The sequence below is a fragment of the Capsicum annuum genome, chromosome 4, assembly GCF_002878395.1.
Source record: "Capsicum annuum cultivar UCD-10X-F1 chromosome 4, UCD10Xv1.1, whole genome shotgun sequence".
Classification (NCBI taxonomy): domain Eukaryota; kingdom Viridiplantae; phylum Streptophyta; class Magnoliopsida; order Solanales; family Solanaceae; genus Capsicum; species Capsicum annuum.
The window spans coordinates 177,185,966-177,205,624 of record NC_061114.1 but is presented as its reverse complement, the minus strand read 5'-3'; the positions used below and the strand labels follow the sequence as shown (position 1 = coordinate 177,205,624).

At 34.1% G+C, this 19,659-nt stretch overlaps 1 protein-coding gene across 1 annotated transcript; it reads left to right on the top strand.

The window, feature by feature from the left end:
* Positions 1 to 17,179: 17,179 nt before the first annotated feature.
* Positions 17,180 to 18,291, top strand: LOC107869632 (dof zinc finger protein DOF3.5). Its single transcript, XM_016716129.2, has one exon. It carries the CDS (start codon positions 17,252 to 17,254, stop codon positions 18,077 to 18,079), a length of 828 nt encoding a protein of 275 aa, XP_016571615.2. The 5' UTR covers positions 17,180 to 17,251; the 3' UTR covers positions 18,080 to 18,291.
* The last annotated feature ends 1,368 nt before the right edge of the window (positions 18,292 to 19,659 follow it).

Sequence of the window (19,659 nt, the reverse complement as noted above, 5' to 3'; positions counted from 1 at the left end):
CCATTATGGCTAGTAAATATTCTTCAAGAAAGAACTGTGACTAGCAAAGTGACACAGGTAAAACTTTAGTTGCTTGTAGTACAATATGGAGAAACATAGTGCTAGGATGGTCCATTTGTAAGCAATGCTCTAGATGGAACTTGGGAGATGGGTAAAACATAAACCTTTGGAGGGATAAATGGGTTCCTAACTCTCCTGCCTTGGCCCATGTCTTAAATACTCCCCTAATTAGCAGAATTGATGAGAGTATGTGTGTTAGAGATATAATTGGTAATGGAAATTGGAACTTTAATAAAATTAGTTATGTCCTCCTCCCTCAGGACCGAAGAAAACTTATAACCTCGACCCCCATTCCTTACGCATCCTCAGCCACTGATAAACTAAGCTGGGCCAATACAGAGAATGGCCAATTCTCCACAAAATCTGCCTATGAACACATCGCAGACTGTCACTACCTCCATACTAAAGAATTTACATGGATTTGGAAGCTCTCATGCCCAAATAAGCTAAGATACTCCCTCCATTTCATAATAAATGAATTGTTGGATTTTGGCACACATATTAAGGAAAAAACATTAAAGACAGAAATTTAACATAACTTTTTCTTTTTACCCCAAAAAAAGAAAAGTAGACCTTGTCATACCTTTTCAAAAGTTAATTGGTTGTCAAATCATAAGGGAAAATTTGGAAAAAAATTCAACGAATTACTTATTTTGAAACACCAATAAATACCCCAACAATTCACTTATTCCAAAACGGAGGGAGTACTTCATATGGCTATGCCATCATGATAGACTCCCTACAAAATATTACCTTCACCACATAGGCATCAACGTTGACCCCCTCTGTAGAATCTATCAACAACCTGAAACCTCCAAACACATCTTATTAGAATGGAAACACGTCCAAAAATTCTGGGATCTAAATGACTTATTTGGAGTTAGATATAATGCTCTCAATGCCAATAATAATGACTGGATGGAAAGCTTTCACAATATTAGGAACCTTAAGATTAGGAACACGCTAAGTTGGAAGAAAGTGTTTCCCTTCTTCCTCTGGTATATATGGCTCAATCGCAATGCCAACATCTTGAATAAAACTAGTGTTGACATTTCCATAAATACTGCCTACGAGAGAGCTGTTGAGTATCACTACCTAACCTCTAAAGAAAAAGCCAGAAATGATCAGACTTTTACTAATAAAAACTGGACTGCCCCTTTATTTGGTATAAAAATTAATGTGTGTGAAAATACTTTGCTAAGACTCCATTGATGGAGCTAAGAAGAGGAGAAGAATCAAAATTATAACTGCTTCAAAACTTGTTTGTTACAATCAGATTGTTTTGCCTTATACAGGCAACAAAATATCTAATAACTACCTTTTTTCTAGAACACTCTATTTGACAGCTCATTGCCACTCACTAATCATTATCTAACAACCTCTAACAACTTATACAGCTAACTCAGCAATATATTCCTAACTAGTCAAATGCCTACTCCTATCAGTATTACACATCAGTGGAATAGGTAGTCATGTATGTTTCAAAACACTCCCCCTCAAGATGCAGGGTGCAGAACATTTAACACACAAATCTTGCTAAGTAAGTGAGCATGTTAAGCAATACTTAGGCCCTTGGTAAGCAGATCAACAAGTTGATCTGTAGAGTGAACATATAGGGACTTAATCAATCTATCCTTGATTTTGTCCCTGATGAAATGACAGTCAATCTCAATGTGTTTGGTTCTCTCATGGAACACAGGGTTGTTGGCCAGTTGAATGGCTGAATTACTGTCACTATAAACTAAAATGGGGAGGTTGATAGGGACCTTAAGTTCCTGAAACAATCCAACCAACCAAGTGAGTTCTGCAACTACTGAAGTCATGCTTCTATACTCAGCTTTAGCAGAACTCCTAGAAACAGTGTGTTACTTTTTGGACTTCCATGATATGAGTGATTCACCAAAGTGAATAACATAACCCGTAACTGATCTTCTAGTGTTTGGATAGGTAGCCCAATCAGAGTCACACCAGCAACTCAAAGTATTAGCATGTTCAGCCTTTAACCAGACACCTTGGCCAACAGAATTTTTTAGGTACCTGACTACCCTAGTAGCTGCTTCCCAGTGAGACTTCTTGGGATGTTGCATGAATTGGCTGAGAGTATGAACAACAAATTTAATGTCTGGCCTTGTAATAGTGGCATACATAAGCTTCCCAACAAGTCTTTGGTGAGAGGAAATATTAGACAACAGTTCATCACCTTGTACACCTGTTGTGTGATCATACTCAATAGAGGTGAGCCTGGCATTAGACTCTAAGGGAGTAATAGTATGCTTAGCACCACTAAGACCTATTTCAGCAATCAACTCTAGAATATACTTCCTTTGGTTCAGAATGATCCCTGATGTTCATCTTAAAACTTCAATACCCAAAAAATACTTGAGATCCCCCAAGTCTTTCATCTTAAACTGCTGATGCAACTTGATTTTGGTAGCATTGATTAGTGAGGCACTGCTTCCAGTGATTAGTAAATCATCAACATAGACAAGAACTATAACAGTATCATTACCTTGATGCAGGGTGAATAGGGAATAATCATGTGCACTTTGGGTAAAACCAGCATCAAGTAAGGCATGAGTAAGCTTAAGATTCCACTGCCTGGAGGCTTGCTTAAGACCATACAAGGATTTGATCAACTTAAACACTTTGTTCTCCCTCTATCTTGTAAATCCTTCAGGCATTTCCATGTAAACTTCCTCCACAATATCTCCTTGGAGGAATGCATTATGCACATCTATTTGATGAAGATTCCAACCTTTAGATGCAGCTAGTGCAATTACACATCTGACTGTAACCATCTTAGCTACTGGTGAGAAGGTTTCATGATAGTCTAACCCTTCTTGTTGGCTATATCCTTTGGCCACTAACCTTGCTTTGAACCTCTCCATTTACCATTTGCAAGATATTTGATCTTGTATATCCACTTAGAACCAACAGTATTCTTCCTTTAGGTAGATCAACAATGACTCATGTGTTGTTAGCTTCTAAGGCTTGAACCTCTGATTTCATAGCTTCCACCCACCTTTCATCTGTTACAGCCTATTTATAGTGCTGAGGCTCAGTTAAAATGGAGAATTTGGATAAATAGCACTGATAAGTAGGACTCAAATTTTTATAAGACAAGCTATTGGCTAATGGATGTTTACATCTCTAATTTCGAGAAGTATCAACATAATTATGCATCTACACTTGTGGTTTTCTTGTTCCCGCAGGTTTACTAGAAAAGGGTTGAGGCAGGGAACAGTTATCTTGGTATGTTTCTTCATGAGTGGTGCTAGGTGAAGCTGCACCAGGAACTTCAGCATAAAAAATGCCATCCTCCTCAGTTGGATCTCCTTCAGTAAAACTCTCATTATTTGTTTCATGAAATGTTTCTTCATCTATAGGAATCAAGAAGTCAGTAATATTTTCTCCAGATGAGGAAGCTTGTGTATTTTGTGCTGGTGAGAAAGAAAAAGAAAATGTATATTCATGAAACAAAATATCTCTATTGACTAATAGTTTCTTTGAGGTGATATCCAGCAGTAAATACCCCTTCTGAGATTCTGAATATCACACAAAGATTGCAGGTTCAGCCCTTTTTGTGAATTTATCACCTCTTGGAAGGATAGTGACATAGCACAAGCATCCAAATACCCTGAGATATGACAACTTGGAATACTTGGAAAACATCAATTGAAATAGGCTTTGATACCCTGATAAAATTAGTCTTGGGCCTAATTCACACCCAAAAAAGTAGCTCAAGAGGAGGAGGATTGCCCAAACCATATAAGGAGACCAAGAACCCTTCCCTCTTCCGATGTGGGATACTTAACACCCCCCCGCACGCCCAGGCTAAATGTAGCTTGGGAAAAAAGCACAGGCTAATTGGAGTGTGGATAATATATATGGGGCCCACCATCGGTGAACAAATATTTGAAATGTGCCTGGCTCTAATACCATGTGAAAATACTTTGCTAAAACTCCATTGATAGAGCTAAGAAGAGGAGAAGAATCAAAATTGTAACTGCTTCAAAACTTGTTTGTTACAATCAGATTGTTGTGCCTTATATAGGCAACAAAATATCTAATAACTACCTTTCTTCTAGAACACTCTATTTGATAGCTCATTTCCACTCACTAATCATTGTCTAACAACCTCTAACAACTTATACAACTGACTCAACAATATGCTCCTAACTAGTCGAATGCCTACTCCTATCAGTATTATACATCAGTGGAACAGGTAGTCATGTATATTCCAAAACAATGTGGATGGCTCCTTCATCCATAACTCAAAATAAGGAGGAGCGGGAGGGGTGTTTCGGGATGAAGAAGGTAATTGGCTGGCTGGATTTATGGTCTGCATAAACGTTCAGTCTAGTTTTGAAGCAAAAGCAACTTCCATGATATTAGGATTAAAGTTAGCATTGAAAATGAAGCTGACTCACATTACCATTGCTACTGACTCCAATAAGTTAGCAACAACCTTAAACGATAAAACTACTACGGCTTCCAATAATGATGAATCTAACTTGCTCTTCATTTGCAGGGATCTACTGACTCGGCTGGGAAATCCAGCGGTCATCCATGAGACGCGGAGTATTAATGGTGTAGCAAATTTGTTAGCAAATGAGGGCATTAACTTAGGACCTGCTTGTTTTTGGAAGGAATGGCTAGTTCCACCTTTGTTTGTTCAGAGCCAATACCGTGCAGACAAGGCTGGAACTTCTATTGTAGGGAAATATACGCCCACTTCTACTAATATCTGTACTAGTATTAGGCCAATACTTTCTCCGGCCAGCAAAAGGCCGCTTATTTGTACTAATGACTACTCTTCTGTTTAACTTCTAGTAATAATATCCCTATTTAACCAAAAAAAGATAATGTACTAAAAGGCATTAAATTAAAATAGTACAAGTTTTAAATTACACGGTTATGATAGTCGGTTCATAAACATAGTTCTATGATATGCTTAAGTTATTCTGGTACTTAGCTATCCTATGCATATCCTATACTAGTAGTCTCCAAGGAGTAAACTAACTAGGTCATTTTCAATGCCAATTAATTTGTGTCATTAATGGTTGAAGAGCTTAACTATATAAGGTTATAAAGTACACCCTTCGTTCACTTTTGTTTGTTCAATGAACTTCAACATTTTCTTTAAAAATACACAGAAAATGTATATTTTATTATAATGCTCATATTAGTTAGTCTATATAGTGTTTTTGGACTTGGACATGAGTAATTAATGTTAAAATTTTTAAAAATATAATTCTTTTTATAGACTAAAATAGATAAGTAAAAATTAAAATTTATTTTTAATATCAGGGGCGACTCAAGCACATTATTGACCTAATGGTCAAATTAAAATAAAGACCTTAAATTTTTAAGAAAATCAATATTTTTTTTATAAGGCTTGGAAACAGCCTCTGGTAGAAATGCAAGGTAAGGTTGCGTATGATACACCCTTGTGGTGGGGCCTTCCCCGGACACCGCGCATAGCGGTAGCTTTAGTGCACTGGACTGTCATTTTTTTTTAATATTTTTTTATAAGATTTATTTTTTAAATTTCTTGAGATGCAAAATTGTTAATATCAATTTTTATATAATCGATTTCTTCTAATAATTCAATTTTCAATTAATAATATAACAAATTCATTTAATTTTTCCTGAGACATAGACTCTAGATATATCAAACTTCTTCTATTAATTATTTTCTTTAATATATAAAATTTATTTCTTCTACAAATGATATTTACTAATTTTTAATATATTATTTATAATTTATTATTACTAAAAATGAGGCTTCTCAAATTTAGAGGTCTTAAGCGGTTGTCTTTTCTTTTACTTGATTGAGCTTTTTTTTTTTTCCTTTGGACACTCTTTTGATATAATAGATAAGTAAAGTAAAACGGAGGGTGTGTAACTAAAATATGGTGAAGACTATGGTGTGTTTAGTATAGAGAAAAATATTTTTCATGAAAATATTTTTTAAAATTCATGTTATTTCTTATTTATTTTCTTGTGTTTATTACACAAGTAGAAAAATATATTTTTAAAGTATTTATATAAATTTAATACAAAATAATAAGAACAATATGGTGGTGGTGGTGGTGGGGAGGGGTGGGGGGTGGGGGGTAGGGATTTACACAGTGGGAATTTCAGCATTTGTTTGTTGAGTATTTATTCATCTTCTTTATTTATACTATATTAACAAGATAATTTGATGGAAAAAAGTTTTAGACTAAAGTAGGAAAGATTTATAGAAAGAATTTAGAATAGGATTTTCCCTCTTCTGTTCTTTTGGCTTTTATAATTTTATTTCAGTTAATCAACTAAAAAGAAAATTGATAATAAGAAATGTGAATTTTGTGTAAATAAAAAATCTATGTTTAATACATTTATAATTATAATGTAAAATATTAGTGAAATTACAATAAAACTAAAATTGAAAATTATATGTATGTGTATTATATTTATCGATTTGATTTGATTTAATTTAATTTTTTTATTAATACCAAACTAAATCACGTATTGTCGGTGTTTAAAAATTCATCACCAAATCAAACTAAACCAAACCTAAGTTGGGTTATTTTCCAGTTGATTCAATTTTTTAGTTTGATCCAATCGCGCTTTCATCTGAACACCCTAATGAAGAGACATGCATACAATGTTAATACTATTATCTTTTATGTAGTTTCGGGTACAAGAATTTATATAATTGCAACACCAACTTCAACAATAGTTCATGTATAAACAAGAACACTTTTGAAGTTCTTCAACACCTTCAACACAAGATTACCTAATAATCTATCCAAGAAGTGTGTTAGATTTTAGAAAATAGATTAAACAAAATTTAAGACCAAGTCCTCAGAATTCACGGAGTGTCCTTAAGGAATAATTTCAATGAGGTTTTGGAATCTTCTCCCAGGATAAAATGACCTTCAATCCTAACAATAGTGGTACCTCAAATTGTTGGATTCAGCGAACTCACTCAAAGATTTGATAGATCACACAGAAAGTTTTTCAAGACAAGAAGAGAGTTTTTATTTTAGAAAATTCATACCTAAACCTGTGGATGAAAGCAAGTTTATATAGCCAACATGTGCCTCTTCTGAAAAGTGGCAATGGTTCACTTAAAAAGTGTGACCTTTCTGAAAAAGTTATGTCTGTTCGTCCAAAGAATGTGTCTTTTCCGAACAGGCATACCATTTCATGAATTAGTGTGTCATTTTGTTGAAGGGTTGCATCCCTTCGTTTCAGCACTGCACTGTTTCGAAACACTGTTTCGGAATCTACATGCATGAATATAAATGGAGTATCAAAACACAAAAAAAATTGTGTTTTTTCCTATGGTATTTTTAAACTGAATTTCTGAATTTCTGTCAAATAAACTTTGTTCAAAAAGATAGATCTAATCGATCGATCATTTGACAAATCCAAATCCAAATCCAAATCCAAATCCAAATCCAAATCCAAATCCAAATCCGAAGATTAACCGAGCGAGCGACGACGACGACGACAGTGCGAGACATCTCTTATTTCTTGCCTCACTTACCATGTGGAGTAAGTGTTCCTTATTTTAAACACACTCAAGTTCTCTTCTTCCACCAATGTAGGAGAAAGAGTGAACTTTCCAATTTGAGAGTACACTTTATAAATTAGTGTCTCCTTTCTTTCTACCATTGTTCCTCCATTTTTTATTCATACTTTTTTCATATACTTTGAACCCAACAATCCCCCACATGAATGGGAAATGACTATTGTTTTTTGTAAAATTTTTACGGACAAGTATGTGATCATCAAGCAAAGACTGATTGCATCTGGATAAATGGGTTTTCCTTTGAACTTTCCGTAGTAAACATGCATCGGATGCACTCGGTCAATCGGTATATTTGATATGCTTGAACCGTCAAGCTTTAGTGTACACCTAGACAACACATGTCACAAAACCAGCCTTTTACTATTTATGGTTCTCACGATTTTGTTCTTTTCAGCCTTGAACACGTCCCGGTTTCATGAGAGCTTAGAGAACAGGCCTTTACTAAGATTCTCCTTGAAGCGGCTTCCACTTCGCCCTCACATAAGTGATTTCTAAACGTTCAATCCTATAGATTAAACTATTTGGTCAAATCTGCAAAAATTAGATAATCATTAAAAGACTTTTCACCTTAAGTATTATCCTTGTTTGCTAAACATTGTCTACATCATGAGAATGGATTGGGTAATTGACAATGTTGAACCTGTCAGACACAACTTTATTTGATCTCCTTGAACCTTTCTCTTAGGATCTCCAGTCTGCTAGGTTGAGTTACCACCATGCTGACTTGTCCTAGGCCTTAAACCCATTCCATTGGATGTCCTTTCCACTCCTTCTCTAGATAGGTATTTTGTAAGTAGATCTAACACATTATCCTTTGACTTTATATAGTCAACAGTAATAATTCTACTAGGGAGAAGTTCCCTAACAGTATTATGTCTCCATCGTGTGTGAAAAGATTTACTATTGTACATCATGCTCCCTGCCCTACCTATTGCCGCTTGGCAATCACAGTGTATATATACTGGTGCCACTGTTTTGGGCCAATAAAGAATATCTTTCAAAAAATTCTGGAGTCATTTTGCTTTTTCACCGACTTTATCCAATACAATAAATTCAGATTCCATTGTAGAGCAAGCAATACATATCTGTTGGATGATTTCCAAGAGACTGCACCTCCACCGATAGTAAATACATATCCATTTGTGGATTTTAATTCATTCGATCCGGTGATCCAGTTTGCATGACTATATCCCAGTTTGCATGACTATATCCTTCAAGTACCGCGGGATATTTATTATAATGCAAAGCATAGTCTTGAGTGTATTTAAGATAACCCAAAACTCTTTTCATTGCCATCCAATGAGTTTTGTTGGGATTACTCGTATACCGACTCAATTTACTAATAGCACATGCTATATCTGGTCGTGCATAGTTCATTATATACATTAAATATCCCAATACTCTTGCGTACTCCAATTGTGAGTCACTTTCACCTTCATTCTTTCGAAGTGTAAAGCTCACATTCAATGGAGCCTTGGCAATATCGAATTCCATATACTTAAATTTGTCAAGTACCTTTTCGATATAATGAGAATGTGATAATGCCAACCCTTGATGAGTTCTATGGATTCTTATACCTAAGATCACATCCGCAACTCTAACTCTTTACTTGCTCTCGAGCATTCATTTCATTGTATTTATGTCAGAAATATCTCTACTGATGATCAACATATCATCTACATATAAACACACAATGACTTGGTGATTTGGAGTGTCTTTTATATAAACACATTTATCACATTCATTTATTTTGAACCCGTTTGCCAACATGGTTTAGTCAAATTTTGCATGCCATTGTTTAGGTGCTTGCTTTAGTCCATACAATGACTTAATGAGTTTACACACCTTATTCTCCTTTTTTGGAACCACAAAACCCTCAGGATGTTCCATGTGAATTTCTTCCTCTAATTCTCCATTTAAGAATTTGGTTTTCACATCCATTTGATGGATTTCAAGACCATATACCGCAACCAAGGCAATTAACATTCGAATCGATGTTATCCTTGTTACTGGAGAGTATGTATCAAAGTAATCAAGGCCTTCTTTTTACTTGAAGCCATTTACTACAAGTCTTGCCTTGTATTTGTCAATAGTACCATCTGCTTTCATTTTTCTTTTGAATATCCATTTAGAACCTAAAGATTTATTTCCTGGAGGAAGATCAACCAATTCCCACGTATGGTTTCTTAACATTGAATCAATCTCACTATTGACTGCCTTTTTCCAAAAGGATGTGTTTGAAGACGACATAGCTTCTTTAAATATTTGAGGCTCATTTTCTAAGAGAAACGTTACAAAATCTAATCCAAATGTAGTAGAAGTTCTTTGACGTGTACTACGTCTTGGATTCTCTTCATTATGTACATTCTCACTTGGTTCATCTCAAGGTCGTTTAGACCCTTTACTAGACTGTTCATGTCTAGTTTTATACGAGTAAGTATTTTTAAAGAATTCAGCATTATCTGATTCAATTACCGTATTTTCATTTATATACAAATGTTCGGATTTATAAACCAAAAACCGATATGCTTTACTGCTTTTAGAATATCCTATGAATACACAGTCTACAATCTTAGGTCCTATCTTATCCCTTTTAGGCATAGGAACTTGGACGTTTTCTACACACCCCCACACTTTGAAATATTTCAAGCTGGGTTTTCTTTATTTCTATTTTTATAAGGAATTGATTGTGTCTTACTATGGAGAACTCTATTGAGTATACGATTAGCTGTAAGGATAGCTTCCCCCCATAAATTTTGCGGTAAATCAGAACTTATAAGCAAGGCATTCATCATTTCCTTCAAAGTTTGATTTTTCCTTTCCACAATTCCGTTAGATTGAGGTGAATACGGGGCCATAGTTTGATGGACAATTCCATTCTCTACACATATTTCGGTGAAGGGAGATTCATATTCTCCGCCTCTATCACTTTTTATCATTTTTATCTTTTTCTCTAACTGATTTTCTACTTCAGTTTTATATTGCCTAAATGTATCTATTTCTTCATCCTTACTATTTAGCAAGTAGACACAACAATATCTAGTGCAATCGTTAATAAAAATTATGAAATACTTTTCCCACCACGTGATGGTGTTGACTTCATATTACAAATGTTAGTGTGTAGTAAGTCTAAAGAATTGGAATTCCTTTCAACAAACTTATACGGATGCTTTGCATACTTTGATTCCACACACATTTGATACTTCGATTTATTGCACTCAAAGTTTGGCAAAACTTCTAAGTTAATCAATTTTCGTAACTTTTTGTAATTAACATGGCCTAAACGTTCATGCCATAAATTATAAGACTTAACCAAGTAAAAAGAATTTAAACTTTTATTTATTTTAATATTCATTACATTCATCTTATAAAGGCCCTCGGTGAGATAGCCTTTCCCTACATACACTTCTCCTTTACTAATTACAATTTTTCCAGAAACGGTTACACATTTGAATCCATTCTTGTTTAGAAGTGAAATAGAAATCAAGTTCCTATATAATTTTGGAACGTACAAGACATTATTAAGTGTCAATAACTTTTCTAAAGTCAATTCAAGCCCACTTTTTCTGTTCCTTCTAACTTAGCCGTAGCGGATCTAGCCATGTAGATCATTTCTTCCATTTGAACTAGAGCGAATAAGGAAAATAACTCTTTGTTGGCACAAACATGACGGGTGGCACCAGAATCCATCCACCACTTATGAGGATTCCTCACCAAGTTGCAATCTGAAAACATAGAACACAGATCATCACATTCTTTGTTGGATTCAATCATATTTTCTTAGTCCTTTTTCTTGCCTTTCTTAGGGGCACGATAATCCGTGGACATATGACCAATCTTACTACAGTTGAAGCACTTTCCCTTGAATTTCTTCTTGGGTTGATTGCTTCCTTGTTCAACTTTCTTCCTTTTTTTAGAATTGTTTTGATCATCTTCCACAATATGTGCTCCACTAATTGCAGAATTTCCTTCCCTTTTGACCTTCTCTCGACAGCCTTATTATCTTCTTCAATACGTAGTCGGACAATAAGATCTTCGACAGTCATCTCTTTGCGTTTGTGCTTCAAGTAGTTTTTGAAGTCTTTCCACATAGTGGTAGCTTTTCAATAATCGCTGCTACTTGAAATGCATCATTCACAATCAAACCTACAAAACAGTTTATGCGAGTATTAAGAACATTTCCAATTTGTTAAACTAAGGTATTTTTCAAAGATATATCTTCTACTAGGATATCGTGAATGATTACTTGCAATTCCTGTACTTGAAAGACAACCGATTTTCTATGTATCATTTTAAAGTCCAAGAACCTTGCAACAAAGAATTTCTTAATTCCCGCATCCTCTGTCTTGTATTTTCATTCTATTACCCCCCACAATTTCTTCGATGTCACTGTAAACATTGTAGAGGTTTTCTTAGAAACCACTCAATATATAATTCCTACAAAGGAAGTCCGAGTGTTTTCAAGCTTCTACAATCATGAAATGCTCTTTGTCCGAGGTTCCCTCGAGCACCTCAGGGGCATCTTCACTAGTGAACCTTTGAAGGCATAGAGTGGTGAGGTAAAAGAACTTTTGCTGCCATCGTTTAAAGTCAATACCCGCAAATTTTCCAGGCTTCTCCGCAGGTGCCATTGGTTGCAGAGCATTTGCTCGACTTATTGAAGCAATGCTAGTTACCCCCACAGTCATAGCCGCATCTTGTATTTGACTTTCGTTAGTCATTTTTCCTGTCACCACAAGACAATAAAATTTAGTATTTTCAGAATACTATTTATAAAGTTAAGCAACTTTCTTGTTTCTAGTTAACAATGAAGTTTTTTTGACTTCCAATGGTCAACCAAATGATCTTTAACTTGTGATGAAGATTTTATGTCTTTGAATCACTAGTTAAGTTCAAACGGAGTAGAAAGCTTAAAGCTTTAATCTCCAAAAACAAGCAATACAAATTCTGCAAAAGTTTATTCCTTAAGATTGTTATCTTTTATGTAGTTTTGGATACAAGAATCTGTATAATTGCAACACCAACTTCAACAATAGTTCATGTATAAACAAGAACACCTTTAAAGTTTTTTAACACCTTTAACACAAGATTACTTAATAATATATCCAAGAACTGTGTTAGATTTTAGAAAATAGATTAAACAGAATTTAAGACCAAGTCCTCCGAATTCACGGAGTGTCCTTAAGGAATAATTTTCCTCACTATACCCGAGGTTTTGGAATCTTCCTTTTAGGATAAAATGGCCTTCAATCCGAACAATAACGGTACCTCAAATTGTTGGATTTAGTGAACTCACTCAACGGTTTGATAGATCACACAGAAATTTTTTCAAGACAAGAAGAGAGTTTGTATTTCAGAAAGTTCATACCTAAACTTGTGGATGAAAGCAGGTTTATATAGCCAACATGTGCCTCTTCTAAAAAGTGGCAATGGTTCACTTAAAAAGTGTGACCTTTCTGGAAAAGCCATGTCTATTCGTCCAAAGAATGTGTCTTTTCTAAACAGGCATACCATGTCATGAATCAGTGTGTCATTTCATTGAAGGGTTGCATCCCTTCATTTCGGCACTGCACTGTTTCGAAACACTGTTTCAAAATCTGCACGCATGCATATAAATGGAGTATCAAAATACAGAAAAAAGTTGCATTTTTCCCTTTGGTATTTTCGAACTGAATTTCTGTCAAATAAACTTTGTCCAAAATGATAGATTTCATCGATCGATCCAAATTCGAAGCCGAGCCGAGCCGAGTGAGCGACGACGACGACGGCGTGAGACATCTCTTATTTCTTGCCTCACTTACCATGTGGAGTAAATGTTCCTTATTTTAAACACTCATAAGTTCTCTTCTTCCATTAATGTGGGAGAAAGAGTGAACTTTCCAATTTGGGAGTACGCTTTCTAAATTAGTGTCTCCCTTCTCTCCACCATTTTTCCTCTATTTTTCATTCACACTTTTTTCATATACTTTGAACCCAACAAATACATTAATGAGGTATTACAAGAGAATAATGAATATCTATATGGAAAATCATATGCAAAATTAATTAAGCAAACTACACTAACCTACATTATTGGAAGAGACGGATATTACGCACATATATGTGAACTATATGACACCATCAAAGGATATAGCGAAGTGGATGGGGCTGCTCCTTCCTTAACCAGTGGTATCAGGTTCGAGCCCTGGATATGAAAAAATCCTTAGTAGGGAGTACTATCCCCCGAATAAGGCCCTATCCGGTGCGAATCTGGATTAGTCAGATTCTAATGCGGGTACTAAACACCAAATGAAAACCAAAAAAAAAGAAAAACTATATGACAACATCAAGTTAAGGTTTGAGAGTTCTAGCGTAGCTAGACAAAATGTTGATTAAAGGTGATAAGTACATCATATTGTTATTTAAAAAAAATCCTTAGTAGGGGAGCACTATCCCCAAATGAGGCCCTAGCCGGTACGAGTTCGAATTAGTTAAACTCCAATGCGGGTACTAAATACATGCAAACCAAAAAAAGAAAAACTATATGACAACACCAAGTTAAGGTTTGATAGTTCTAGCGTAGCTAGACAAGCTATTAATTAAAGGTGATAAGTACATCATATTGTTATTTAATTATCCACCTACCGAACTATACAATGTAAATGAAAGAGTGATCCCATCTCTAGTTTAATTGGTATATAAATCCTCAAAGTACTGTTATTTTAATTTATAGTTGTGTTCGCTCGTTCTGTATATCCTTAAACTCATGTGTTGATCTTCGCAATCAATTTTCATTTAGACGATTGTTGCTTCCACCTTGTTGTAGTTGTTAGTTATGACAATGTATCGATTTCATTTAATATTACCTGCATGACACCTATAATAAAGTACTTCATCCACAATTAGAAAATAGACGGATAAATTTTATAACTAAGCAAAAAATCTGTCTCTAATCCTATTTAATTATATATTAGTACTGATTATAATAAAATTATATTAGGCACAAATAATTTACGGATTAGCGATGAAGTTTATAGCTAATTATGTTTATTTTTGTAGTGATATTTTTTTATTTACAATATGATGCCTCGATGGCCACTTTGAAACAATGATTAATGTGGAATTGTACCGAGTAAAACCCATCACAGGAAAAGTGCATCCTAGTAGGATTTTATTCATTCTTAGTCCTATGAAAAAAATAAGAATTAACAATGGATAAATTATACATTAAATACAACACTAATTTTATTCAGTGACATATTATAAAAAATTATGCCAGCTATGAGCAGTTCAACAACGGATTTCATAGTTAATTTTTTTTTTTTTTTTTTTTTTTTTTTTTTTTTGAGTAAGATCTCAAACTCAAGACCTCTATTTAAAGTAGAGAGATCTTATTCATTCCGCCACAATTCCAATATTAGAACGTTGGCTTTTACCTAATTTTTGGAAAAGGTATAGGGGCAAATTGGTCTATGAAAGAGTTAAATAGTGAGAAAAGGGTATGACAACTAGAGTAGTTTTGACTATGAACATCAATCACGGTCATAACGACCCAATAAGGAAGTGACACATGAGTTATTAGCACCTATTGGAAAAACGTATAGACATGTACTACTAATAATCCGCCTATGAAACAGTGAATTAATACACATATTTTCTTTGTGAAAAACTTAAACCATGTAGAGTGAGGGAGGAAGGGGCCCTTTCCTCTTTTGTGGATTCATACATTCACATTATCACATGGGGGGTAACATATGCTCTTTCTTGAGCCTAACGGCTCGCAAACTCTAACCGCCCACGATATGTTTACACCCTTTCTACTCTACACATGATGACCTTTCTTCCAGACACACTCACACCCTCAATTATAGACGGAGTCAGATTTTAAATTTTAAATTCTAAAATAACAATATTGGATATTGTTAAATTTTAAATTTAATTTTTTAATATATATTTAGTGACTTTTTGAACACATATATATAACTTGAATTAAAATTCTTAGGTCATATCGATTTCTGGCTCCGCCTCTATCTTCGTCTAATGGGACTCAAAATTTTTAAGTTGATAAATTCGGCTTTAAAGCTTCTTAACATTGCATTTATAACATTTTTGAATCTATAAATTATTATTTAATATTTATTAAATTTTAATATAATCTTACAAATACTTTATACTCCGTGTTGAAATATCGAGTTCGGATGAATTCTATTACTGTTTATTTCAGAAAAAAAGATCTATTTTTCTTTTTATTCTATTTCACAAAGAAAGATCACTTTTTTTTATTGATAATATTTTAATTTTAACTTTCCACATGACATATTTGAATCATAAGCTTAAATGACATTTTGGTATATTTGACATAACATTAATTTAAGATCATAAGATTCAAAAATCTTTTTATTTATTTAAATTTTGTGTTAAATCAAAATAATTTTTTTTTGAAACTGATGGAATAACAAGTCTTGATCTCTCACATGCCCTCACTTACAAGTCCACGTACATGTAGGGGTCACCTTCGCAATCCTTGGAGCCCTATTCTACTACCTCCAGTTTCCCCAACCATGGGGCCACCTATACGTCAATTACAAAATTGTTTTTTTGGCTGAGAAGTTTCATCCAGTATTTAATTTGGTCCTAAAATTCATATCTTATCAATTTCGAGTGGTATTACGGTGGAAATCTTTTTATTTCCTTCAACTTGTGGTAAAATAATCTTTTCTTTCTAACTTTAGGACTATAGAGAATAGATGTTCTTTGTTTGCTATCTCGAAATTTAACAATTAATCAGCTATAACCTTAACATTGATGTCTTGTTATCAAAGAAGTATATATGCAGAATTTTTGAACAATATTAATACTCAAAAAAATAAATAAATAAAAAAATTACTATAATAATAGCATATTATAAGACATGATTCAAATACAATATTTTCTCCTTCACCAATTTTCATTTTTTTAAGCGTCTATACATAGTGGCGCAAAGTATTACTGCTGAAATTGAATTATATAACTGAACTTCATTCATGAAGAAGGTCACTAGCTAGTTCCACCTTCCATCTTTATATTATAGAAAAATGACTAATGAGTCCTCTAAATGTAAATCACGTTTTCACGAAGATTCAAACTAATGATTTCAATCAGAAAAGTGTTATGTCCGACCAGTAAGCTAGCAATTGTTACCTATCAAATTTTAACACTTGTCTTATGTATTAAATAATTTTGTTTGCATATTAAGTGTGTATATATAGTGAAAAATTTGGACGAAGTGATGTCCCGAAACACTAGTTCTTCTAACTGGCTCTGCCGTTGCTTGCTTTTTTGTTCCCTTCTTTTAATCCACCTTAAAAATTTTGTATGCAACTAGCATTTGCATCCATAGTAACATGAAAGATATCATCAAGACAATTTGAGAAGTGTGCAAGTTGGACACAACTCAAACTTGATGGACTAAATCATATTGTACTATAAACTTCAAGGACCAAATCGTGCAATTTACTCTATATGAAAATCTATATATAATCTCACCATGCACCCCTAGTCAATTCCACATACACCCCCCCGCCCCCCCTCTCTCTCTGTGTCTAACTTCATTTTTAGTCTTGAAGAGTAGTTTATTTATTCAGAAACATGCTACCGTACCATTCAAGGCCAATGATCATGATGGAGAGAACACGAAAGTCCAACATTGAGCAAGCACCAAATTGTCCTAGGTGTGCCTCTACCAACACAAAATTTTGTTACTACAACAACTATAGCTTGTCACAACCTCGGTATTTTTGCAAAGCTTGCCGAAGATACTGGACTAAGGGTGGTTCTCTTAGAAATGTCCCCGTTGGTGGCGGTTGCCGGAAAAGCCGACGTTCAAGATCTTCACGAAAAGACGATAATACCCTTCAATCCCCTAGCCCCGCCTTCGAAACTCCCGGAGCTAACATTGATCTAGCCGATGTTTTTGCGAAGTACTTGAACCAAGGTACAGCCAATGATCATGATGATGATGATCAAGATAATAATATTATTCTTCAAGAATCTCAAGATTATTCTTCTATTGGAGCAAGCTTATCGGAATCTCCTTCATCAGATAGCTTGGTTAATAATCCCACTTCTTTTGAGAATGAGAGTCTATTTGATGAGACCATTATGGCCAGTTTTCAAGATTATCCTTGTGGTAATTTCCTTCAAGAGGAGCAAGGGGGTCCAATTGATCAAGTAGGTAACCAAGATTTTCTTGATTTTAACACAAGCTTTCTTGAAATGCAAGCCATGCTTGGGGATGAAATAATAGGGCAAGGGGAGGAATTTGATCATTATAACACAAGTAATTTTTCTTGGCAATCAATGATGCAGTTTCAAGATTTTGGATCAATTTTAGAACTAGATGATCAGCTCAAGAATTCAACATCAAACTTAGCCAGTGACAATAACAACTATAGCTCATTTGATCTATCTAACTAACTATGATATTTTAAGGTGTAAGGGTCATCTTCTTTCTCTTGATTTTATTTTTTCTTTTGGTTTGGTGGGGGGAGGTTCTACACTTATTCTTACTTAAAAATGTCAGTTAACTGTCAGTGTTATTTGAAAAAGACATTTGTGAGAAATACAAGATGAATATTAATAAGAATATACACAAAATGAAAAGAAAAAAACTGTATTATATGCACATTTTCTCTTCTAATTTCATTGCAACATGCATTAAGTACTTGTGATGGACTGTTATGTTACAGCTCGTAAAGTCAACAGTAGTTCACAATCAGGCAATTATGGCACATGGAGTACTTTGACATAATACGTACATTAATTAAAGGGATGGGGTCAGGGATGTAATGAGAGGTGATGCTCTAGAAGTATAACCTACAACTCTTAACACATATGAAATGTGTCATTTATGCATAAGCTTCATACAAAATTGTTTGTTAGCCACCTCATTAAATAAAATCTCAACATAAAATTTATTAGCTTAAGTTATCTGAGCGTTTTTTTGGTTGGTCACATAATTTGGCACAATTGCTGTAGCATTTGGTAGGTCATATTACAAATATTACGACGGTCCTAAACACTTCGGTCAATTAGTTTACAACTTATGTATACTAGATATGCAGATAATATACGTATGATATGCATAGTTATACATAACATATATTATCAGTATATATGTTATGTATATTTTGATCATGTTACTAAATAAGTTTGGCCGAACCGTAAATATCGCCAAAATTTCCCTAAAATTATCCACACGTATGTAGCTAGAGCAATATTTGGTTGAAGATTTTACTATTAATAAAATGCCATAAATTATCAGAGATATTGTTTTATAAATGTGAAAAAGAAAATTACTTAAATTACACGTGAATAAGAGTAATTAAAAATAAAAATGCCTCAAAGTAGTTAATCTGCGCATAACGTTCCAACGATATTGTCATCCGTTTAATATGAGTTCAATAAATTTGATGCATATTTTCTTAGTGAAAATGTGTCACTGTTTAATGACTTTCAAAATAGAGAGCTCTGGACCAAAATAAGTCATTTTTTAAATTAATTCATCAAAGTAATACATTTTTTTGAAACTTTACCAAACTAGTATAAACGTTGTTTCCAACAACGTATTATGCTTTAGAAAAAGTTGGCGGACCAAAAAGAGTTGTGGATGACGTTAAAATAGGAAACGTTACTGTCAGTAACGTTTTTGACATAAAACGTTACTGTCAGTAACGAGACTCTGTAACTCTGCCACATCAAAATCTTTGTACAAATCTGACGTTAAATTTGTTACTGTCAATTACCTTTTAGCTTTAAAACGGTACTCAGTGTAACGATACTATCAAATTAACTAAAAACTCTGTGGCATCAGAATTTTTGACATTAAAGTCATTATCAGTAGTCACTTTTTAAGATAAAAACGTTACTATGAGTAACGATTCTATCGAATCAAATAACAGACCTACAAAGTTGGAATCTTGGTGATTGATTTACCAATAAAACATTACTGTCAATAACATTTTAGCTCTAAGATGTGACTGACAATAACAATTAAC